Below are 25739 nucleotides of genomic sequence, written 5' to 3'. Positions count from 1 at the left end.
CCAGGGAAAGTTTAGGTATAATGAATAGGCCCCTCAGTGTTGTTAGACCTTTTTGTCAGATGTTACTATGGTATACTGAGGTAACATTACAGCATTACATAAGTGTCAGATGTTACTATGGTATACTGAAGTAAGATTACAGCATTACATAAGTATCAGATGTTACTATGGTATACTGAGGTAACATTACAGCATTACATAAGTGTCAGATGTTACTATGGTATACTGAGGTAACATTACAGCATTACATAAGTGTCAGATGTTACTATGGTATACTGAGGTAACATTACAGCATTACATAAGTGTCAGATGTTACTATGGTATACTGAGGTAACATTACAGCATTACATAAGTATCAGATGTTACTATGGTATACTGAGGTAACATTACAGCATTACATAAGTATCAGATGTTACTATGGTATACTGAGGTAATATTACAGCATTACATAAGTGTCAAATGTTACTATGGTATACTGAGGTAACATTACAGCATTACATAAGTATCAGATGTTACTATGGTATACTGAGGTAATATTACAGCATTACATAAGTGTCAAATGTTACTATGGTATACTGAGGTAACATTACAGCATTACATAAGTGTCAGATGTTACTATGGTATACTGAGGTAACATTACAGCATTACATAAGTGTCAGATGTTACTATGGTATACTGAGGTAACATTACAGCATTACATAAGTGTCAGATGTTACTATGGTATACTGAGGTAACATTACAGCATTACATAAGTGTCAGATGTTACTATGGTATACTGAGGTAATATTACAGCATTACATAAGTGTCAGATGTTACTATGGTATACTGAGGTAACATTACAGCATTACATAAGTATCAGATGTTACTATGGTATACTGAGGTAATATTACAGCATTACATAAGTGTCAGATGTTACTATGGTATACTGAGGTAACATTACAGCATTACATAAGTGTCAGATGTTACTATGGTATACTGAGGTAACATTACAGCATTACATAAGTGTCAGATGTTACTATGGTATACTGAGGTAACATTACAGCATTACATAAGTGTCAAAGGCTTTTATTGCCAATTACATTAAGTATGCAAAGAGACAATATTTGCAGTGTTGACCCTTCTTTTTCAAGACCTCTGCAATTCGCCCTGGCATGCTGTCACTCACCTTCTGGGCCATATACTTCTCAGCCAATTTTGCCTAAGAACGCAGCCATGAATAAAGAATGGTACCAAAACATCCTCCAAGAGCAACTTCTCCCAACCATCCAAGAAGGGCAGCGTAAGGCAGGTGCAATCTGACTGAGCCAGTTTAAACCCCGTGGTTGTAGTAGCAGTATACCTTTAAGAATTTTCTTGTTAGTGTCAGACATTAGAATTAGCCTATAGGGTTCCTAGGGGGTGTGGCCTTGCAGCCTCTTTGTTTCTGAAAATCCCACTCTCCCTCCCTGTTTTTGCAAGTTTGTTTGCTATGTGTGTTGTGGCGGAAAGAACGGTAGTGTGTTTTTAGTCGTTATACAAGTTATACCCATTTACACAAGAGCAAAAACCTGGGTTTTTGCTGGGTCTACCCGGGTCGCAGCTCAGTGTAAAAGGGTCCCTGAAAAATAACCTGGGTCAAGTGACCCAGCAATCCAACCCAGGTAGTTACCAGGGTTGGACCCAGGATGGACCCGGGTAATGGTGCAGTGTAAACTGCGACCCGGGTTATCCGACCTGGGTCATGCCTAAAATTAGCTGATTGGTGGTTGTGGAGCAGTCACCTCCCACTTTTTATGACCTCACAGGTTTAGCAGGGCAGACCTGGGTTCAGTGTGAACAGAGCTGACCTGGGAGTAACCCAGATCGAAGGTGCAGTGTAAATGGGGTTTGACCTGGGTCTGACCTGGGTTTTTGGTGGAAAAGAGGTATTAGATGGGTGCACTCTCCTTGTTCAATTATAGGCCAAAACATCCCTACAGGGAAATGACACAGCCCGTCCGGGCATGCTTTTTGCTGGAAAGTTGAACAGCAACTAGTGATGTGATTGGTCTGCGTGTGTTTTGTGGGAGTGTCTGTTCTTTGTTGTCCGCCGCCATACTAACTTGTTGTCCGTGTGTTTATTTTTAGATAAGTTTTTAGTTGTTTTAAGTCTGTAAGGTATAGTGCACATATCAACCATAGGGAGCTTACAGTTTGGTGATGAGCAATGCCTTTTTCAGCATGATGGAGCACCTTGCCATAAGGCAAAAGTGATAACTAAGTGGCTCGGGTAACAAAACATCAACATTTTGGGTCCATGGCCAGGAAACTCCCCAGACCTAAATCCTATTGAGAACTTGTGGCCAATCCTCAAGAGGCAGGTGGACAAACAAAAACCCACAAATTCTGATATACTCCAAGCATTGATTAGGCAAGACTGGGCGGCCATCAGTCAGTATGTGGCCCAGAAGTTGAGTGACAGCATGCCAGGGTGAATTGCAGAGGTCTTGAAAAAGAAGGGTCATCACTGCAAATATTGACTCTTTTCATAAACGTAATAAACTTAATGTAATTGACACTTGTAATGTTACTTCAATATACCATAGTAACATCTGACACTTATGTAATGCTGTAATGTTACCTCAGTATACCATAGTAACATCTGACACTTATGTAATGCTGTAATATTACCTCAGTATACCATAGTAACATATGACACTTATGTAATGCTGTAATGTTACCTCAGTATACCATAGTAACATCTGACACTTATGTAATGCTGTAATGTTACCTCAGTATACCATAGTAACATCTGACACTTATGTAATGCTGTAATCTTACTTCAGTATACCATAGTAACATCTGACACTTATGTAATGCTGTAATGTTACTTCAGTATACCATAGTAACATCTGACACATGTAATGCTGTAATGTTACTTCAGTATACCATAGTACGCAGACGGCCGATTGTTGCGTACTGCACATGCTTATGCAGTTCCATTGCAGAGTGATTGACAGGAAGTACCGTTTGGGGGTGGAGATGGGAGTCGGAGAAGCACAGGCGTGCCAGTGCGTTTAAAAGCCGTTACAGGGGCGTACTTAAATTAACCACTATGATGGATCAATATGAATTGATCTTGAATATACAGTTTCTAAACCCCAGGCAAAGCAGTCGCTGGGGTCCAGCGCCTGTGCGTGTGATCAGCCTTGTGTGTCTAAATAGACCACAGGCTGATCACAGTTAAAAAAAAAAAAAAGTGAAAGAAAAAAAAAAACAACTTACCTTCACCGAGGGGCCGGTTATCGATGATCCGATGAGCTCCGCTGTGACTCCGGTCAGCTGATTGCCGAGCTCCTCCTCTGTGACCCGGTCATCTGATGTGTGCTGTTAACCGGCAACTCAGTTTACAGCCCACATCAGATGACCGGGGTCACAGAGCAGGAGCCCGGCAATCAGATGACCGGAGTCACAGAGGAGCTCACCGGATCACCGAGGTAAGTGCAAGCGGAGGTCCAGTAGGGGGGGGGGTATAGCGGTAGCCGGCGGCAGCACATCAGCAGTCACACTCTCTCAGGGTATTTTTTTGCAAAAAAATATCCAAAGAACTGTGCGAAGAGGATTCGCACAGACAGAGCGTTTTCGCAAGCTCTGTCCCTGTGTGCGAATTTTAGTACGTCCAAGTGATATTTTTAATCTGTGGGCCCGTGTGTACCGCACACCCTGCACCCATTATAGATACGGCCCTGCTAACACCAGCTTCAGCCATCACCGGGTACACCTGCCATGCAAAGCAAGGGTCAGTGATAGAAAAGCCAGCTCCAACAATAAAACAGTATACACAGTAATATATTGTTACTATAAATCTATATGTCAAGTCTACTGTGCGCTATATACATAACTGTTAGCAAATAAATGACCGATGACACCGTGATTGCCGGTAGTTCGCCTCATTCCTCATCAAACTTATCTGTCTGGTTTCAGTGTCCAGAGGAAAAATTGAAGCTGAATGGTCGGAATGGAGCAGCTGGGGTCTATGCTCCGCCCCGTGCGGGACATCCGAGACAAAGAGACACAGAGAGTGTTTGCCGAAATATATCAACTACAAGTGAGTCTCTGAGCTCGGCTTCCATCGTTCTGCAATGATAAACTGGGGCACCCGCCAAGTGCTGTCAGGTTTGCGGAGGGTCATAAATCCCTTCCCATGACTTCCTATCACATCCCAGATAAGGGGAAATCATTGTCGCCACGTTTTCTAAATTGTCCAGTCCTTATGGGCTCATCAGTTGTTTAAATGATGGGGAAGGTAAGGACCGTGGGTATATTTACTAAAGTGCAGATTTTTGGAAGTCGAGATGCTACCCATAATTAACAACCAATCAGATTCTACTTAACATTTAACTAGCACCTTCTAGATAATAGCTAGAATCTGAGTTGGTTGCTATGGGCAACATCTCTTTTAAAACTCACTTTTAAAAACTCTCACTTTAGTAAATTTACCCCCTAGTATTCCTGAGTTGTATCTATTTTTGAACGTAAAAGCATCCCCCATAGATTTCTTACTAAGCTTCGGAATGCAAAGCAGACCCCAGCCCTGACCCCTATTTACCAAGCTCCAAAAAGCATAGCTTTTCTGAGCTTGACCCCGAAGGCTACCACCATCTGACCTCAGATGGCGGTGGCCGCTTTATGCCTAATATGGAGGTATCTTCCGGGGGGAGAAAGATCTTGCAAGCCCATTCCCGCAGCCTCCGGTGAAGACTCTCTGACACTGACGCTGTGCCCGGGCGCTATAGAAACTTGAATAAAGGATAATAATAATAATATTCACTGATATATGTTTTTTTCTGACTGCTCTCTCCTTCCAGGACCACAATTTCAGGAAGCAGTGAGCAATTTAACATTTATTTCTATGGAACTCCAAACATAAATTGTGGAAAAATTGATGGGCAGTCTCTAAGGGTGGAGGAAAAAAGAGAGTGCAAAAATGTTCCACCATGCAAGTAAGGGGCGAGACATACTGTATGACAGCGCTATAGTTTAAGAGATTGAACAGGATGTCGTGGAGATGACCAACATTGGATGATCAGAGATTCCTTCTCTCAAAGTACAAATACTGTATAACCCGAGAGACCCCCATGCTGCTTAAGATTCATTTCTGCTATCTTCACGCATAACAAATGCAGGGACTATATACATTTACAGGAGACATTTGTCACATGCAATAAATAATAAAACTTTAGCTTGCACTTGTATGATGATGAATAAAGATTTTGCTTCAGTGCCTCCACTTGGCATTCTCTTTTGAGGGAACAGTGTGTGGATGTGGTATATTTTGGCAGTATTCATCCTGTGGACACTGAGAAAATGTCGACATGATTAGAATGTCATCAAAACTATCCTGGTGGTGTAGTAGTGACACAGCGGTGTGTCCCTAAGGGAACGCCTGCATTTGTGCAGCCACCCCCCCTACCCGCCTACAAAATGGGGCAAGCTGTCACTCACCATCGTCAGCCGCCCTGTCTTGTAGCGAGCCCTGCAGCGACTGAAGCTCAGTCGCTCATTGGGGCTCACGCATGCACACCCTGGACGCGGTGCATGCACAGGGCCCAAACATCGAGCCACTTGCGAGCGGCTCTGAATTAGGCCCTTAGTGTCTCTTGTGAGTAATGCAGGACTATCAGCATTGGTCTCAACAGGTATGCATTCTTGGAATTTCAGCAGTTTAGCCCTCACAATCTTTGTTGATAGCTTAGTTGCATTTAATTCTAAAGCCACCACTTAGAAGTCCAATTCAGGTATTAGTTTCTGCAACATCGCCAACGCAACCTCCTCATCGTCCACCTGGGCTTCTACAGATGTCAACTGCTGAGGTATGAATAACATCCTGTCGATTCATGTCTCTGCATGCACACAGTTTAGTACTGTACAGTGTATGCCTCAGATTTATTCTCCTCTTGAGACCTTTGTTTTTATATGCTGCTTGCAGGGCTATATACATGTCATGTTCTGACACTTTCCATAAAGCCTGACCCCAAACAAAATGAACATATAGGTGTATATAGGTACTAATTGTCACACGCTCTCAGGTTCACCTGCAATCTGCCTGAGGGACCCACTGTCATCCATTTAATGTTCTATAGGTCCTTAAGGGGAGATGTATCAAACCTTATAGAGATATAAAAAGGAGAAGTTGTCCATAGCAACCAATCAGCTCTTCAGTTAGACTTGCACACTGAGGAGTGTCCACTCTTTGGTTTATAGCCCAGTTTCACCATTCAGTGTCAAGCGGAGATGCGTCTGATTTGCGTACTACTGCGCACAGCCCGTAAGGGGCCCTGTTGAGGATGAGATAAAAGATATGTAGTCAGATATTCTGTATCAGCACAAGCTTCTGTCAAGTTTTAAAAGTACAGTGGGTAAAGGTCCACCAGAGTGGAGGTGGGGTAAGCCGCGGAAACTTTGGAAAGCCTTGGGGGCCCATTTATCAAAATGTATTTGAGGTAAAATCCCCGAAAACACCCGTTTTCAGGGGTTTACCTCAAATACTAAGAATCCCCCGGATATATTAAGGTGGGACCACAGCAGGTATCTGCTGTGATCCCTCCGTTACCGCTGGCAGCTGCTTCCTCCATAGGTTTCTATAGGGGAAGCGATGCTGGCGAATTTACCAATATCTGGAATGTGATGCATGTGATGCATTCCAGATATTGGCCCCCTCAGCTAACGCCATCTGAAGGTGGCATTAGCCGCTGTAGCCTATGGGCTACACCGCGCACTATTAGCTGGCGGAGGGATCCGCTGGAACCCTCCCCGGCTATGGCAGATGTGTAGGCGCAGCCCATGAGACTGTGCATGCGCACCACCCCCTGTAGTGGTCTCCCGCTCCTTTCAGAGCCGGCCGATAGGATCGCTTTTTGCAATGCTATCATTGACGTTACTGGCGTGCCCTGATCGCATTGCAAAAGCGATCAATGATAAATGGGCACCTTGGTCCTGCTTGTTTTTCTTCTTCTACCAGTCTTTTATTCTCCTTTATAGGCAACGCTTATTTACATATTGTCTCTAGGAAGCACAGGAGCTTAAAAATTCCCCCAAATCTTTTCCTTTACTTTGTATTCAGCTAATGCTTTAAGATCATTTTCTGAGGAAACTTCAGGCGGTGACTCACCGGCAGCTTAATGTCCTTGTAACTTGCAGTTAAATATTGGCCTCCTGAATCCTAAATTAAACATATAGTATTACATCATGCAACAGATTTGTCTTCTGGCCAAAATGGGAGCTTTTCAACCATACTTGTTTAGGGTGTGAGGTATCGACATTATAAAACGATGGAAGCAGGGCAGTAGCGAGGGTGGTTCCAGTGGATCATGAGCACTGGGCGACAAAATGGACTGAGGGCGCCATCCAGGGTTCCGGCATTCATGGGGCGCTGCACAGTGTGACAGCCGCCTGTTAGTGTCATCTTGGTTTGTTTGCTCTATATCCTAAATACAGTAAGTTACGGATCTGAGATCCGTTTCTACATTTCATGCTTCCTCAAGCTGCCCAGATTGCCTCCCCTCCGGCCCTCCCTCTTCTGTGATCATCTTCTGTCACTTCCCCTTTCCTGTCAGATTAATTACATTCACTTATCACCTCTTTAATTCCCTTCCCTCTCTACCTTGTGATTGGCTCTTTGCCCCTGTCCACTCTTTTCTTATTGGCTTCTGTTACTCTCCTCTCCTTTTCTTATTGGCTTCTGTCACCTTCCCGCTCTGATCAGCACTTTCCTCTCCCTTCTTCTCTTTGATCCCCTCCCTCCTTCTCTCCTCATTCATTCATTCTGCTTCAATGGACTTAATAGTTACACATCTGAGGTAAAATTCTAAACTTCATTTATAAGGTATGAATTTAAAAAGAGTCACTGCTTTGCTATTTAAAGTAATGGTGGTGTTCCCAGGCATGACCACACAGTGTTATTTGAAAGTTTTCTTAAAAAAATATTAGGAGGCCTGAAATAATAATAATAATGGTGGTTGACAGAACATGACATGGTTAATAGGGGATGCAGTCAGGATGCCGACAGTTGAAATACCGACCGCCGGCTTCCCGACTGTCTAATCCCGGCAAGGTACCAATGACAGGCGTAGAAATCCCGACAAATCGTCCATAGTTCATCTCATTGTTCATCGTGCACACACACGAAATGATGTGTGCCAAATCGTGAAAGATAGGTCAATATCGTTCTGCAGGTTCAATTGATCAGAGACCACGATCAGTGACAGCGGGAGCGTACATCGGCATCATTATCATGGCCACGCACGGTACTCTTTAAATGATTTGTCGTTCCAATCAGTAGAAAACGGACAAATTGTTGAAAAAAAAAAAAAATCGCACATTGTGTGGGGCCCTTTACAGATTAATTCATTTTTCACTCACATTGAACCTAAGTCCTCTAATTTGTTTGCATACCAATTTTATCACCATACTGTCTTATTTAACTACAAGATTTCACAACGACATACTAGATACTTGGGATAAACAGGGATATTTATATGACAAAATAAAATAAATAATAATTAGTACTTATTTTGAGGATCTCTAGAATTTGGATTTGTTTTATGGGAGTTAAAGGACCTAAACTTTGTGAGCAAAAACGCAGTTAATGACACCCCGCTGTGACGCAGGAGGTGTTTAAACTCATAGGGGCATATTTATTAAAGCAATAACACCATAAGTTTTTTGGGGGGTTACCTGCAAATGTTAAGGATCCTGATCTGGAATTCAAAGCATTTCCTATTTACTCTTAGTTTGGATGGACTATTGTTGGACCCAGTGTCCCAACAAGAGAATTTTTATAAATTGCAATGAAAATTAATTTCTTATTGTCTTGAAATGTGGCGCCAAGTTAACTGCGAATATTGATGGTTATTCAATAATTGGTCCCTTCATGATGTTCTAACAGGTGCAACATTTGCAGAATACAGGAAAAGGATATTGAACGTGAGGGAAGTTAAAATGTAGAAGTGAACAGTATTTTGACATTACTGTATCTCTTTTACTTTTCCAAATCATGTGGTGGAACCGCAACAAGTGATTACACAAAAGTGTCTGTGTAGATGTACGATTGCATAGCTCGACTGGCGCACGGTGCTGATAACGCGGTCAACTCAGTAGAGGGACGTTCTAGATGTAACGGTGGCGGTATAGATCTACAATTACTTACAGCTGTATCACCATCTACATTTCAGTAACCAGCTGATTCCCCTAGCTGGTGCCCAAAGTGTATGGCACATGGCGTCCCTTCCTGTCAGTCATTATCAGAGAGGGCTGCGTAGACACTGCGTGGAGCCTGCGTACGCTTACCCACTCGCACTGGCTAGTTCGCGCACGCACAGTGCGATGCATACGCATGAGCAGTGCGAAAACATCGGCCTTTAAAACACCAGATCTTTTTTAGGGGACTCTCCCAGGGGTGCAGGCAAGGAAAAGTCTTTGAAATTGAATATGAGGATAATGAAAATAGGCGTAAATGACGTCATCGGCAATAATTTATAATAATTTATCGCCGATTCCGACTTTTCGCAGCCAAATTGAATACGGCCCTATAAAGGGAGGGCATATGAGCAAGTGGTACTGGACCTATGCTACTTTTACATGACAAGGAAGTAACCCTGCTGCTGTATACATTGTAACTAATCATCACCCATCCCCATGACTGCACGATGAGCACCAGGAGGAAGTCACTCACCTCTCCTAAGACTCGGAATGCTGCAGAGCTTGGTCTCTTCCAGATACTGAAAGCCATGGGCAGGCAGTGCACTGGTGGTGGGCAGGCAGTGCACTGGTGGTGGGCAGGCAGTGCACTGGTGGTGGGCAGGCAGTGCACTGGTGGTGGGCAGGCAGTTGAAGTTCCTGGTGGGCAGAGCAGCTGACTACACGAAGCAGCGCTCACACGGGAGGCAGCAGTAGCACCTAGGGGGCGGGTCATTGTGCTACACTGCTGCTGAAAGCAGCTTTGGGATAGGCTGTAAATTGCCTTGTTCTCATTGGTCTGTTAATCCGGGGGATTTTTTTAATTTTCCGGGGCAGCGGGAGACTCTACTGGGAACCGGGAGTCTCCTGCAGGATTCGGGAGGGTAGGCAACTATGATTAAACCCCTGCCAGGATTTGACAGTCGGGAAGCCGGTGGTCGGCATTTCAATCGACTGCATTTGCCTATGTATACTGTGCATGCTAAAATTTGCAGAGAAAGAGGGATTTACAGTAACTGGTCAATACTAAAAAAACAATATTGACATTCCCAAGGACAAGTAATTGTAACATTGCACCTGGAAAATAGAGACACTTTAAACTTTGCTTTAAAAAGTGCTGTATTACATAAACCTAATTATCTCTAGAGGTCTATGCTGCTATTTACACATTTAAACAAACAGAAAAACTGAACCGTGGTGGTTTAAAAAACTGCATGGAAACGTTAACGGCTCCTAAACATAAAACATTTGGAAAAGCCCCAAATGCATTTAAAAAAAATATGCAAACAATTAAGACTGATATCGAGCCTGATGCAGAGGTGCGCGGTAATACAGCTGCGACTGCGGTTTTTCAAGCAGTGTGACTACGTCTTTATGCTAATGCCGTGGCTGAGAGACCCCCTGGATGCGGCTCTAATCCGCTGTGAGCAGTGTTGGACTGGGGCTACAGGAGAGGGTGTGGTCAATCACCACAGATCGACTTTGCCAACCATTAGAGAGGACATACAAAGAAAAGGGGTGTGTCAGGACCACCCACTTTGGTTGGCAGGAGGTCTAATCTTAGTGTAGTTTCCATAGAAACAAACAAAGCACCAGGGATCATTTATGATCCTGCTGCATCCCTAAAGGACAGTGGAGGCGCAGATTATCTGTTTGAACATGGTCGCCTGTGCTAGTGCAACTGTGTCTTTAAATGCAGACGCGGACCGTGACCCACCCGCGTCATTTTAGTCACTGCCGTTGCCTCCCTGGAACACCCTCTGAGACCCCCAGCTCTTGCATCCAAATTTGCTCTACAGCTCCTGGCGGTAATCACCAGCACACATGTGCGTTGCGCCTCGGACACATGCACAGAATGAAAACAGTGGGCGTTTGCATGTGACATCGTCATTACGTGTACACCTGAATCAGGCCCAGCGCCGTTACTAGGGGTGTGCAACTGGTGTCGCCAACCAGAGCGCAGGACTTTGTTGGTGGCCCTGCCCCCGCTCCATGGCCCTTGCTTCTGGCTACCGGTGCTGCTGGCCCTGCCCCTTCTGCTCAACATCAATGGCCGCGGCGGCCATTTTCCCTGTACTGCGCATGCGCAAACGATGGTAGTATGGCCGCTCAATGCGTAAGTACGCCCACTATGTCTTGGGGTGTGATCGCCTTGTGTATGGAGATGCCCACCAGCCTGTTTTAAGATGCCCACTAATGCACGTCATCTCCAGGAAGTGTATGCAACCATCGGTACCATTGGACGCGAACGCAGCGCTTGTGGTTGACCATACCCTACCACAAGCACTGCGAGCACTTCAGAGTAAAATCCAGCCAGGTGTCGTGTACTATTAGCTCTGTGCAGTCAGCTGACTGACTCTCTATAGTCTTTGCTGATCCTCTTAGAGGGACTGTATGTTAGATTATGGTAATTTAACTCCTCACTCGGTGGTATGAACAACTCTGTCCTGGCAGGCAGCAAATAGTTGAGGCTATGCTTTGTTCAGTTAAAGGTTTACACTGTGTCTGGCATTGTCCCTCTCTAATATGGACTTGGGGTGTGTGTGGATAGTAATGCAGGACTACCTGTAGCATACACTAACTCCAACTGACATTTAAATCACCCGCCCAGTTGAGCTGTCAGTCACCGCCAGGTACCTGCAGCATGTGTACGGGCGATTGGCGGGTCGCCCATACACACCAGCAGATGACCGATATACGGTATCTTTCAGATATATATCGGCCATTCGCTGTGCTGCACAGCAAATCGGATATGTCTGTGAATGACGTAGTTCACAGACATACAGAGGTATTCAATATGGGAGCGATAACATCGTTTTTGCGTTAATATCGCAATTATGACGTCATTATCGTAGGTTTTAGTTTTACACCCTATTCAATTTCAAAGACTTATCGCAGTTTTGACAAGTCTTTGATAAAAAACGGTGATAACTTTTCACCATTGAATAGGTGTCGAAAAAAAGTGCAGAATTGGGGTTTAGGGGTGCAGGCTTAAAAAAAAAAGCCTGCACCCCTGAGATTGACATTTAAAAAAGAACTGTGTCAAAAAAAGTTTTAAAAAAATATAGGAACACCCCAAAAAATTAATAAAAAAATTGGGGTGCAAAAAAAAAAATTGGGAAAAAATTGTTAAACAATAGGGGAATAGGTTCAGGGCTATTCTGCATGTATGCGGCAGGTGTATTCTAGAATAGATTATTAGCGGCAGGTGTATTCTAGAATAGATTATTAGCGGCAGGTGTTTTGAAGAATAGAATTATAGCGGCAGGTGCACAAATGCAGAATTTTTAAAAACTTACTTTAGGGACATCAAAATATGCTAGTACCCATTTTCATGTACCCCAAATTTGATGGGACCACTTAAAAAAACGAAAAAAATAACCTAAGTGCTCTTCTGCATCACTGCTTCAATGTCGGGAAAAAAACACCTGCTGCGGCTATTTAAATCCCCGACTTTCAATTAAAGGCTAAAACGGGGGTACCCATAGTGTTCCCCCATGTTTTTACAACTTTAGGGGGGTCCTACAAATATTTTAAGGAAAAATTCGTAACTTTACGCAAATCCAACTTCGGAGTTTCCCGTTTTCGTAAATTTTATATTGAATACGGGGATAAGCGCACCAGACTTTAACGCAGGAAAAAACTCCGATATGAAACGTTAACTTCGACAGTGAAGTTAACGTTTCATATTGAATACCCCTCATAGTCGCTGTACACACCCGGTGATGCACAATAGATATGTCGCCCGTTCAAAGGAACGGGCGACATATCTATCAGTGTGTACCCAGCTTAAGGAAAACATTTTGCTAATGGCACCTCAGGTACTGTTCCAAAATTGTTTTCTCCCAAAACAGAGCAGTTTCCCATTACCGTTCAACCTTCACCTCAGATGGTCACAGATAAGGGATGAACGCCTGTAACCAACCAAGCTTTCATAATACCCTGGTGTTTGTCTAAATACTTCCCTCATTGCCACACAAATAATCCCTTCCTGTGTATTTTCAGGGGGAGGATCTGAAAAGTATGAGGTGGGGGGGGGGGGGGGGGGGTGCAGGCTATAACAACTGAAACACAAATCTTCAATTCAGCACTAGGGTTTGGCTGAGAGGAACAGACACACAATGGGGCAGCCGCCCCGCTCTCTGCTTTTACTGTCCGCTGCTGGATTATTGGTCGTTCTCTGTGCTGCTTCAGGTCAGTACCATAATATACTGTATACTTTCCATGTAACTTTCTGGCAGGGGCGTATAAATGGCCGAGGGGCTCCGTGTGCAGTGTGCCCCCTCCACTGAGCAATGGCTTCCCCTCCTCAGCCGCACATCTGATCATACCTTTTGCACCGTGTCTCCTCCCCTCCGCGGCGCCTGCGTGCGCACAAGGGAGCAAAGGCCCTGGCAGAGTGTCTGCTTTCACTACATACTTGCCTATTCTCCTGGGACTGCCGGGAGCCTCCCGAAAATTGCCCCCCCCTGTGCCCTGCCGCGGGTGCGATGATGTGATTCGCGCTGAATTGCATCATCATAGCCCCGCCCCCTGCTTTTTACTTCCCGTAACATGGGCATTATAAAGCAGGGGCGGGGCCGTGATGATGCAATCGCGCTGGCACGCCCCCGCACCACCCACTTCAGCTGCCCCCACACAGCAGGGGGCTGCACCGACCGGGAGGGGGCTGCCAGAATGTCGGTAAGTATGTTGGATCCAGGGGCCCGTGTGCATTGCACACACAGGGCCTGATTCAGACCCGTTCGCTATCTGCGGACGCTCGCTAGATGCGTATGCAAATTTTTCAAAGTGACGCCACGGGAAGCAATCGCTCGCTAAGGCATAAGCATGCCCACCATGTCTTAGTGTGCGGCCACTTTGTGCATGCGTACGCCCAATCGCACAGGCAGAGCCGCCCACCAGCAACACGTCATCTGTATTAATACATTGGTACATCGAGCACCATCGGATGTGAACGCAGTGCTTGAGGTAGCTTTACCCTACCGCAAGCATTGCGAGGAAATCAGTGTAAAAAAAAGGCAAGTGACGTGTACTATGACGCTGCCTGTTAATTATGCATGCCTCTAAAACGGCGTTGAAACACCCGGGCACGCCTGCGTTCGCATCTCTAACCCCCCGTTATTAGTGTCCTGCCCCTGTTACCACCCCCAAATGGCCTCTCCTGTCTCTCATTACCCTGGGCTGCCTTTGCTGGGCGAGCGAGCGGTATGTGATCGCAGCGAGTAGTTCGCGCATGCACAGAATGAAGCGTGCACATGCGCGTATGCAGAACATCAGGCCGCTTGCGAGTGGGTCTGAATCAGGCCCACTGTACCTATTATAAATATGCCCATGTTCTCCGGTACCTGCTGTATAAATGTAATTACCATTACTGTAGCTCTCTACAGTTTTGCAGTGTTTGTATTTCTGCATAAAACTTTGCATTTAGCGCTCATTCGCATTCTGTATAGGTCTGTGAGCGATGGCACAAGCGTATATATATATATATATATATATATATATGCACACACATCTCTATTTGTGCCCATTTGGGATGTTGGCAGGTCCGCATTCCTCTCTTGTCAGCCAGATCTGAGTGTGGCCATTGTACGTGTGTGATAACTGATTGGTACAGTGTACTATCTGAGGTGCGTGTTTGTGCGCAGAGTGTACGCACAAAGGCGCTGCCACCATCGAGATGGACAGTATCAGTAAAGTGATGGACGGTGACAGGGAAGTGGTTATCAGCACACACAAAATTGGTCAATGGTGGGACCAATCGTTGTGTATCAGGACGCAGCAATCGGTATTACAGCGCGCACGGGCGGTAAAAGTGGACGTCTCAGTCCTGGCGCATTCGGCCGCCCATATGCCCACAAGAGAAAGAGTTTGTAGTGCCATTGGCATAGAGACACGCACGGACAGCCGCCAAGAGACGCTGCTACGTGCGCTGTTTTGCGCACTACTCAGAATCAGACCCTAAATTGGGGTATTATCGTCTCTCATCAAACCCTAAAGGGAAGTCCTGGTATTACAAGGGAGTTGGGCTCACTGCTCATGGTATGCAGTCGGAATGCCGACGGTCTAAATCTTGATCGTCGGCATCCGGACTGTCTAATCCCGGCAAGGGTTTAATGACAGTCGTCGAAATCCCGACGCCTGTCATTTTACCTACGCCGGGAGCCCGACGCCCCACATCCCTGATCGAAGGTAAGCCGGGCGCCGGGTGCAGACAGCCGTGTGGGGGGGAGGGCCAGCGGTAAATCGTACCGATCCCCTGCTCATATCACCTATGGTGCTATTGTATAAAGTAATGGGTTAAGAGATTTACAGAATAACACAGCTGTGTCATTGTACACAGCGGCTGTGCTACTGGGTACGGGATCCCGGGGGTCAGAATCCCCACGCTGGCATGAAAACAGGGTTAGGATACCGACACCTGTCAGTAAGTACCCTAACCCTACCCCTCCTTACCTGCAGTCTAAACCTAAACCTCCCCTCCAGCACCCTCCTAACCCTAAACCCACCCTAGTGCCTGACCCACCCCCTAGTGCCTAACCCTAAACCCACCCTAGTGCCTGACCCACCCACTAGTGCCTAACCCTAAACTCCCCTAGTGCCTGACCCACCCCCTAGTGCCTAACCCTAAACCCCCCCTAACCCCATTACTTACCGTCTGCCGGGATTATAAATGGTGTAGTGAATCTGGCACCCGGAATCCCAACAGCCGGGATTGAAACTACATCCCCTATAAAAGCCCTAGCGGCAATGGACACTTGAACATAACCTTATGCATTTTAAACAATAAACTTAAACTATAATAATAAAGACACAGAGACAAACGTGACATTTATACCGGTCGCCCTTTTTTATTTAAATATCAATAAATAATAACTTTACTATGTTGGCGACCGAAAGAAACCGCAGACGGCAGAGATCAATCAGATTACTGCAAAATCTTGCAGGGCCAATTGCCCACACAGCAAACCCATAAGTCACATGAGACTCCCCCATACCTCATACATGCCTACCCTCCCGGTTTTCGCGGGAGGCTCCCGATTTTTCGGGTAACCCCCCGCACCCCCGGAAGGGTAGGCATTTCTCCCGCATTCTGCCCACTTCCTAGTGAAGTGGGCAGAATTAGGAGAATACCGGCGGCAATCGTGGGTCTCCGTAAAGGGGGCGGGGGCTTAAGCTGTGATTCTGCATGAATCACAGCATTTGGCCCCGCCCCCTATGTAAATTGTGCCCAATCGCGGAAATTTTACCGCAAGGGGCGGGGCTTAATGACGCAAATCGTCAAGCCCCGCCCCCGTCAGCCCCCTGCTGCTTCTCTTACCCGGGCTTCTCCCGGGAAGAGAATATTAAAGGTAGGCAACCCTGCTGTACCTTCAAAGTCCGGTTAGCTAACTGAGGCTGCTGACCCCAGCAGGGACAATCAGCAATCAGCTCACTGACCTCTCGGCTGCAGTGATTTCCCGCAAAACGCAGAAGAAAAAAGGCGACATCCAAAAATTAGTCAAACATTAGCCAAAAAAAATGGAAGGTAAAAAAGCTGAAAAGAAGCAGTTCCCCTGTATAGCAGCGGTGTGAAACTTGTGGCCCTCCAGCTGTAGTGGAACTACATAGCCCAGCATGTGGCAGGGCATGCTGGGATATGTAGTCCCATAGCAGCTAGCTGGCCACGATTTTGACTCCCCTGCTGTAGAGAGATGGCCCTAAGTAAAGTACAGCTCCTCCCTTAAAACCACACCTGATCCTACTATTGGCTAGCTACCAAAACTTTATTAACCCTCTACTAACCATGCAGCTGTGTGTTCAACTGTCCTATAGCCTAGGGCACAGGTTCTCAAACTCGGTCCTCAGGACCCCAAACAGTGCATGTTTTCAAGGTCTCCTCACAGAATCACAAGAAAAATAATTAGCTCCACCTGTGGGAGCTTTTAAAATGTGTCAGTGAGTAATGAATACACCTGTGCACCTGCTGGGTGACCTGGAAAATGTGAACTGTGTGGGGTCCTGAGGACCGAGTTTGAGAACCACTGGTCTAGGGCAGTGTTTCCCAAACGCATTCCTCCATTTTTCCTAGTTGGTGCACATGTGTATTTATTACTGGCTGACGCATTTTAAAAGATCCACAGGTGGAGCTAATTACTTCACCTGTGATTCTGGGCTCTATTCATCACATTTTCACCTGCTTTTGTAGAAATTAAGGCCCTCATTCAGAGCCGCTCGTTAGCGGCAGTACGCTCGTTCCGAGCGATGTTTGCACATCTGCGCATGCGTACGGTTTTTAGTACGCATGCGCGAACCAGTCAGTGCGGCCGAAAATCGTTGGTACGCAATATAGCGAGTGCCTGCTATTTTGAGTGACAGAATGAGGCGTATGTGGGTGGTAACAGGGGAAGGTGCTTGAAAATGGGGAGTGGAGATCCGAACGCAGGCGTGCTTAAAGGTCAAAACGGGCGTTTTATGGGTGTGCATATTTAAAACAGCAGCGTCAGTGACCACGTCACTGGGTTATTTTTTAGCCAGAACTGCTCGCAAATTTGTGGTAGCAAACACCAACCACAAGAATAGCGAGCAGTTCATACGCTGGTCGATGTACTCGATTAATCTAATAAATAGCGGACATGACGTAGGATGCGAGCGGCCAGGGGGCGTTTTTAACAAATAAACGAGCGTATGTTTTGCTCGCTCGTTCAGACTTAGAGGTGTGAACAGACTACAATGTGCGTACGGATCATTTGAATAGCCACCCCTTGTTTTTAAACGAGCGACCACAAATAGCGAACGGCTCTGAATGAGGGCCTAAGGCCCTCATTCAGAGCCGTACGTTCTGAGCAGAGCGAACGCTCTGAATGAGGTCCGCCCTCCATAATTATGGAGCGTCCTCCTGGACGCTCGTATAGCTGTGGGTCACCACCCACAGCCTATACGAGCGTGCAGTTTGATGGCCGCAATGGTCTTGACCATCGCGACCATCGCCACTGCGAGCCGGAGTCTGCGGTTGAGTTTCTCAACCGCAAGGCCCGGAGTGATTTTGGCTCTATCAGAGCCAAAATCACTCCCACTGACATCACTAGTGATGTCAGTGGGCCGGCTTCTGACGGTAGGCGTTCCCTTGGGAACGCCCCCGTCAGGGAGGCACGCCCACCAAAGGGGGCGTGCTGTCAATCAACATCGACAGCACGCCCCCTTTGATCAGACACAACGAGCGAAGGAAAGTCCTTCACTCGTCGCGTCTGGCGCATGCGCACGACGGAGCTCCCGCCGTCGTGCGCATGCGCAGTGCACAACATCGACCCACTTGCGAGCGGACAGCCGCTTGCGAGTGGGTCTTAATCAGGCCCTAAGTGTCTGGGCCATTCATCAATAAGGTAACGCAGGAGATATCACAGATCCATTCACTTCCGATGTGGCCCGCTTTCCCTATACACTAGTATGAGGATAGAAATTCATCAAGCTCCGAAAAATACAATATTTTCGGAGCTTGACAGTGGGATCATACGCAGCGCACACCTCGGCTTGTGAAGAGGGATCCTTTTGGACAAAGACGAAGCATTGGTCGCAGAGCAGTCAATTATCAGCCATTCCAAGTAACCCTGTGGTTACTCGGCATGGCTGCCGGTACTGAGACACCGGGCAACTTTTACTGCATATGGCTGAGATACGCCATGAAAAAGGTCGCAAGACGCCTGCGTCTAACTCGCTACTCCCCATTGCCGTCCACAAATGGTGCTTGCATGTCAATCACTCTGCAATAAATCCTCATTGCAAGCAACAATGGTAATGGAACAGTTCGATCACCGGTAATCGCTAAACTGTCTAAACGTCGGCAATGTGTGCGTCAGGCTCATAATGGCTCATATTGGAGGACTTACGGAGAATCGGCACATAGCAAGTTTCAATGGTGCATCCGATGGTGGCGTCTCTAGACGCACCCGTATTCAATTTAGGGGTGTGCACCGGCCACTTTTCGTGTTTTGTGTTTTGGTTTTGGATCTGGATCTTTCTTCGTGTTTTGGATCTGGATTGGTTTTGCCAAAACCACCCTTCCGTGTTTTGGGTTCTGGGTTTTGTGTTTTGGATCTGTATTTTTTTTTTAAAAAGCATAAAAACAGCTAAAATCACAGAATTTGTTGGTTTCTCTGCTCCTATGCTATTATTAACCTCAATAACCTTAATTTCCACTCATTTCCAGTCTATTCTGAACACCTCACACCTCACAATAGTGTTTTCATGTCCAAAAGGTTGCACCGAGGTAGCTGGATGACTATGCTAAGCGACACGAGTGGGCGGCACAAACACGTGACCCATCTAGGAGTGACACTGCAGTGGCAGACAGGATGGCAGTTAGAAAAACTAGGCCCCAAACTGTACATAATGCAAAGAAAAAAAAGAAGTGCAAGATGGAATTGTCCTTGGGCCCTCCCACCCACCCTTATGTTGTATAAACAGGACATGCACACTTTAACAAATCAATCATTTCAGCGCCAGGGTCTGCCACACAACTGTGGCTGAAATGATTGGTTCGTTTGGGCCCCCACAAAACAAGCTGGCAATTAATGTGTCCCTGCACAAACTGGCTCTACGGAGGCAAGATGTCATCCTCATCCACCGATTCCTCACCCTCTTCAGTGTGTACATCCTCATCCTCACAAAGTATTAACTCGTCCCCACTTGAATCCACCACCACAGGTCCCTCTGTACCTTCTGGAGGCTGGTCTCCCTGGAAGAGCTGATAATTCATTTTGATGAACATCATCTTCTCCACATTCTGTGGAAGCAACCTCCTACGCCTTTCGCTGACAAGGTTCCCGGCTGCACTAAACACTCTTTCGGAGTACACACTGGAGGGGGGGCAACTCAGGTAAAATAGAGCCAGCTTGTACAGGGGCCTCCAAATTGCCTCTTTTTCCTGCCAGTACAGGTATGGACTGTCTGACATGCCTACTTGGATGCTGTCACCGATGTAATCCTCCACCATTCTGTCAATGGTGACAGTATCATATGCAGTGACAGTAGACATGTCAGAAATTGTTGCCAGGTCCTTCAGTCCGGACCAGATGTCCAAACTTGGTCCTGCCTGCCCTGCATCACCGCCAGCGGGTTGCTTAGGATACCTAAGTTTTTTCCTGGCAGCCCCAGTTGCGGGAGAAAATGAAGAAGGAGCCGTTGACGTGTCACGTTCCGCTTCAGCTGACAGTGTGTTCACCAGCAGGTCTTTGCACCTCTGCAGGCTTGTGTCGGCCGGAAAGAGAGACACCACATAGGCTTTAAACCTAGGATCAAGCACGGTGGCCAAAATGTAGTGGTCTGATTTCAACAGATTGACCACCCTGGAATCCTGGCAAAGCGAATGAAGGGCTTCATCCACAAGTCCCACATGCCGAGCGGAATCGCTCCGTCTTAGCTCCTCCTTCACTTTCTCCAGCTGCTTCTGCAAAAGCCTGATGAGGGGAATGACCTGACTCAAGCTGGCTGTGTCTGAACTGACTTCACGTGTGGCAAGTTCGAAGGGCTGGAGAACCTTGCACAACACGGAAATCATTCTCCACTGCGCTTGAGTCAGGTGCATACCCCCTCCTTTGCCTATGTCATAGGTGGATGTATAGGCTTGTATGGCCTTTTGCTGCTCCTCCATCCTCTGAAGCATATAGAGGGTTGAGTTCCACCGCGTCACAACCTCTTGCTTCAGGTGATGGCGGGGCAGGTTCAAGAGTGTTTGCTGGCGCTCCAGTCTTCGGCACGCAGTCGCTGAATGGCGAAAGTGGCCAGAAATTTTTCGGGCCACCCAAAGCGTCTCCTGCACGCCCCTGTCGCTTTTCAGAAAATTCTGCACCACCAAGTTTATTGTGTGAGCAAAACATGGGACGTGCTGGAATTTGCCCAGATGTAATGCCCGCACAATATTGGTGGCGTTGTCAGATATCACAAATCCCCAGGAGAGTCTAAGTGGGGTAAGCCACTGGGCGATGATTTCCCTCAGTTTCTCTAAGAGGTTGTCGGCGGTGTGCCTCTTACTGAAACCGGTGATACACAGCGTTAGCCTGCCTTGTAACGAGCTGGCGTTTCTGAGATGCTGCTACTGGTGACGCTGCTGCTGTTGCTGCGTAAGGTGATACATCTACCCAGTGGGCTGTCACAGTCATATAGTCCTTAGTCTGCCCTGTTCCACTTGTCCACATGTCCGTGGTTAAGTGGACATTGTGTACAACGGCATTTTTCAGGACACTGAGGACACTTTTTCTGACGTTTCTGTACAGTCTCGGTATCGCCTGCCTAGTGAAGTGGAATCTAGACGGGATTTGGAACCGGGGACACACTACCTCCATCAATTGTCTAAATCCCACTGCACTAATGGCGGATACCGGACGCACGTCTAACACCAACATAGCAGTCAAGGCCTCAGTTATACGTTTTGCTTCAGGATGACTGCTGTCGTACTTCATCCTCCTCGCTAAGGACTGTTGGAGGGTCAATTGTTTAGTAAAAGTAGTGGTGTTCCTACTTCCTCTCTGGGATGATGAACGACTCCCAGCAGCAGCAACAGCAGCAGCGGCAGCAGTAGGCGTAGCAATGCAGGATCCTCCAGAGGAATCCCGGATAGGAGAGTCAGTCATGCCAGTGACATGGCCTGCAGGACTACTTCCGATCCTGACTAAGGAGGAAATTGACGAGGAGGGAGTTGACGGTGTTGTTTGCAGGCGCTTGGATACAACAGGACAACGGGATTTAGGTGTCCCTGGACTGCTTACGGTCTTAGCCAAAGTTTCTGAACTTGACAGTAACTTTTTATGAACGCGCTGCAGGTGCCGTATAAGGGAGGATGTTCCTAGGTGGTTGACGTCCCTACCCCTACTTATTTCACCTTTACATATGGTACATATGGCAAGACAGTTGTTGTCCGGATTTGGATAGAAATATTGCCAGACCAAAGAGGTGGAATGTTTGGTCTTCTGCCCAGGCATGACCGTGATGGGCTTTTTCATCCCACGGACAACAACTGTCTCCCCCGGAGCCTGATTTAAACAAACCACATCACCATCAGAATCCTCCTCGCCAACTTCCTCCTCAGCGCCAGCTACACCAGTATCCTCATCCTGTTGTACTTCAACAGTGACATCTTCAATTTGCATATCAGCAAGTGGACTGTGGGTGCTCCTTTCAGCACTTGCAGGGGGCGTGCAAATGGTGGAAAGAGCCACCTCTTCCCGTCCAGTGCTGGGAAGGTCAGGCATCGCAACCACCACCACACTTGGACTCTCCTTGGGGATTTGTGATATCTTCTTAGAAAGCACAGTTCTTCGCTGTGCTTTTGCCAGCTTAACTCTTTTGATTTTTTTAGTGGGAGGAGGGCTTCCATCGTCATGTGAAGCTGAACCACTAGTCATGAACATACTAGGGATCGACCTTAGCCGTTCCTTGCCACTCCGTGTCGTAAATGGCATATTGGCAAGTTTACGTTTCTCTTCAGCTGATTTAAATGTCTTTTTCAAGGTCATTTTCCTGAACTTTGCCATTTGGGATTGTATGTGCCCTCTACTATGACATTGGGCATCGGCCTTGGCAGACGACGTTGATGGCATGTTATCGTCTATGTCATGACTAGTGGCAGCAGCTTCAGCACTAGGAGGAAGTGGTTCTTGATCTTTCTCTATTTTATTTTTATCGGAGAAAGTTTGGTCCTCCATTTATGTTATATCGATTTGATATATACGTGCGGCTAAACCCAGAAAATAATTTTTTTTTTGGTTTGGACTGGAGTGTACTTTGGGGGTTACAGCACCCTTTAACGGTCAAGCCAGCCGGCCCTTTACTTATGACACAGGCGCACTCTTGGCACTACTTTGTTGATGCACGTGCGGCTACTGCGCACACAATTCACAAACACAGAAAATAATTATTTTTTTGGATTGGACTGGAGTGTACTTTCGGGGGTTACAGCACCCTTAACGGTCAAGCCAGCCGGCCCTTTACTTATGACACAGGCGCACGCTTGGCACTACTTTGTTGATGCACGTGCGGCTACTGCGCACACAATTCACAAACACAGAAAATAATTTTTTTTTTGGTTTGGACTGGAGTGTACTTTCGGGGGTTACAGCACCCTTAACGGTCAAGCCAGCCGGCCCTTTACTTATGACACAGGCGCACGCTTGGCACTACTTTGTTGATGCACGTGCGGCTACTGCGCACACAATTCACAAACACAGAAAATAATTTTTTTTTTGGTTTGGACTGGAGTGTACTTTCGGGGGTTACAGCACCCTTAACGGTCAAGCCAGCCGGCCCTTTACTTATGACACAGGCGCACGCTTGGCACTACTTTGTTGATGCACGTGCGGCTACTGCGCACACAATTCACAAACACAGAAAATAATTTTTTTTTTGGTTTGGACTGGAGTGTACTTTCGGGGGTTACAGCACCCTTAACGGTCAAGCCAGCCGGCCCTTTACTTATGACACAGGCGCACGCTTGGCACTACTTTGTTGATGCACGTGCGGCTACTGCGCACACAATTCACAAACACAGAAAATAATTTTTTTTTTGGTTTGGACTGGAGTGTACTTTCGGGGGTTACAGCACCCTTAACGGTCAAGCCAGCCGGCCCTTTACTTATGACACAGGCGCACGCTTGGCACTACTTTGTTGATGCACGTGCGGCTACTGCGCACACAATTCACAAACACAGAAAATAATTTTTTTTTTGGTTTGGACTGGAGTGTACTTTCGGGGGTTACAGCACCCTTAACGGTCAAGCCAGCCGGCCCTTTACTTATGACACAGGCGCACGCTTGGCACTACTTTGTTGATGCACGTGCGGCTACTGCGCACACAATTCACAAACACAGAAAATAATTTTTTTTTGGGTTTGGACTGGAGTGTACTTTCGGGGGTTACAGCACCCTTAACGGTCAAGCCAGCCGGCCCTTTACTTATGACACAGGCGCACGCTTGGCACTACTTTGTTGATGCACGTGCGGCTACTGCGCACACAATTCACAAACACAGAAAATATATTATTTTTTTAGCACTTGGGGGGAGCACCCCTGATGGACAGAGCACCCCCTGGACAACACTGCAGCACTCCTTTAGGACTGGGACACTGCACAGGACTTTGGAGTGGACACAGCCCCTATGGAGAACTGACTGCACAACACAGTCCAGCCAGCCCCTATGGACTTTGAAGTAGTGGACACAGCCCCTATTAACAACAGCAGCACAGCACAACACAGCCAGCCCCTATGGACTTTGAAGTAGTGGACAACAGCAGCACTACACTACACTACACTACACAGCCCTAACTCCCACCCTCCCTCTTCACTGTCCACAGCCGAGTGAGAAAATGGCGCCGACGTGGGTACCTTATATAGGATCCAAAACCCGCGAGACTCGGAAGGCGGGATGATGACGTTTTGCCTCGATTTCAGATCCGAGTCAGGCGGGAAAAGTCGAGCCTGATTCGGATCGGACTCGGATCGGGGGGGCTCGGGGGGGTTCGGATTTCAGAAATCCGAACCCGCTCACCCCTAATTCAATTAGTTAGAACCTTTCGCTGACATCGCGAGTTTTGGCTGCGGAAACTGATCGGGGGCGCCCCCGTTATTCGCCGTATTCAATTCCAAAACACGCGAAAACGCAACCCGGCGAATGTGAACCAGGCGAAAAGTGCTGTCAGAATTGGGGAAATCAGCCTGACACCCCCGAAAATGTGCACTAACATTGGGGTTCAATGTAGATGCCCCCGAATAGCCCTAATAAAGCTATTTGGGGTACTTAAGGTGTGTCAATAGGTACTAATTAGCCTCTTTACACAAGTGGTGAAGAATGGCATAAAGCTGTATTTTTTTATGAAAATAACTAGTCCTGTCAAATTTGGGGTACTTGAAAATGGGTGCTAGCATATTTTAAACTCGCTAAAGTGATGTTTTAAAAAAATTTAAGAAACGCACCTTCAGCAAGCACCTGCAATCAAAAAACACCCCACCCCTACTTGCAGACCCCTCAAAAGTCTATTTAGCTAGTTTTTAAGTTTGTACCCCCAACTTTGTACTTTTTTACCCCCATTTTCAAAGTGCTTTTTTTGGGGTGTACCTCACTTATTTTATTTTTGTTTTACGCAGTTATCTTGTGGGGGGCTGTCCCAAGGGTGCTGAGTGGTTTCCCCAGCTTTACCCCCCAAAATAGCGATTTTGCACTTTTTTTCTCCACCTATTCAGAGGCGAATCTTTTTTGCCTATTACATTGCATTGCGATTTCGCGTACGCGGAAACTACTTGGAATTGAATACGGAGATAATTTTCCGACTGGCAAAAAGTCGCAATCGGCGATACTTTTTCGCGGATGTCGGCTTTTCGCGGCTATTTTAATACGGGCCTTAGTGGGAGTCCCAGGCCTTGCACAGTCAGACGCACTCTGGTACACCACGGTAGGGCTGACACTAGAATTAGCAAATAGTCGCAGGCGCCACTACGGCAAAAGGCACTTATGAGATGCCCTTAGCGTTCTCCTGAGAATGAGGCCTAATGGCTTCTTCCACTGTGTGCGCAGCCAA

The 25739-nt window shown here is 46.8% G+C and overlaps 2 protein-coding genes across 2 annotated transcripts in view; both read left to right on the top strand.

Moving 5' to 3' along the window:
* LOC148542295 (properdin-like) overlaps positions 1-5201 on the top strand; it is a 51114-nt gene extending 45913 nt beyond the window's left edge. The window contains exons 8-9 of the mRNA XM_088469058.1: positions 3943-4066; positions 4827-5201. Coding sequence (XP_088325184.1) covers positions 3943-4066; positions 4827-4965 — 263 coding nt within the window. The 3' untranslated portion in view covers positions 4966-5201. The remainder of the gene's footprint in view (positions 1-3942; positions 4067-4826) is intronic.
* Positions 5202-13286: 8085 nt separating this feature from the next.
* LOC148542294 (properdin-like) overlaps positions 13287-25739 on the top strand; it is a 36804-nt gene continuing 24351 nt past the window's right edge. Inside the window, exon 1 of the mRNA XM_088469057.1 lies at positions 13287-13389. Coding sequence (XP_088325183.1) covers positions 13317-13389 — 73 coding nt within the window. The 5' untranslated portion in view covers positions 13287-13316. The remainder of the gene's footprint in view (positions 13390-25739) is intronic.

This window comes from Taudactylus pleione, unplaced genomic scaffold (assembly GCF_031769625.1).
Source record: "Taudactylus pleione unplaced genomic scaffold, aTauple2 ptg000013l, whole genome shotgun sequence".
Lineage (NCBI taxonomy): Eukaryota > Metazoa > Chordata > Amphibia > Anura > Myobatrachidae > Taudactylus > Taudactylus pleione.
Note: the sequence above shows the minus strand (reverse complement) of the source record. Positions and strands in the feature narration are given on the sequence as shown.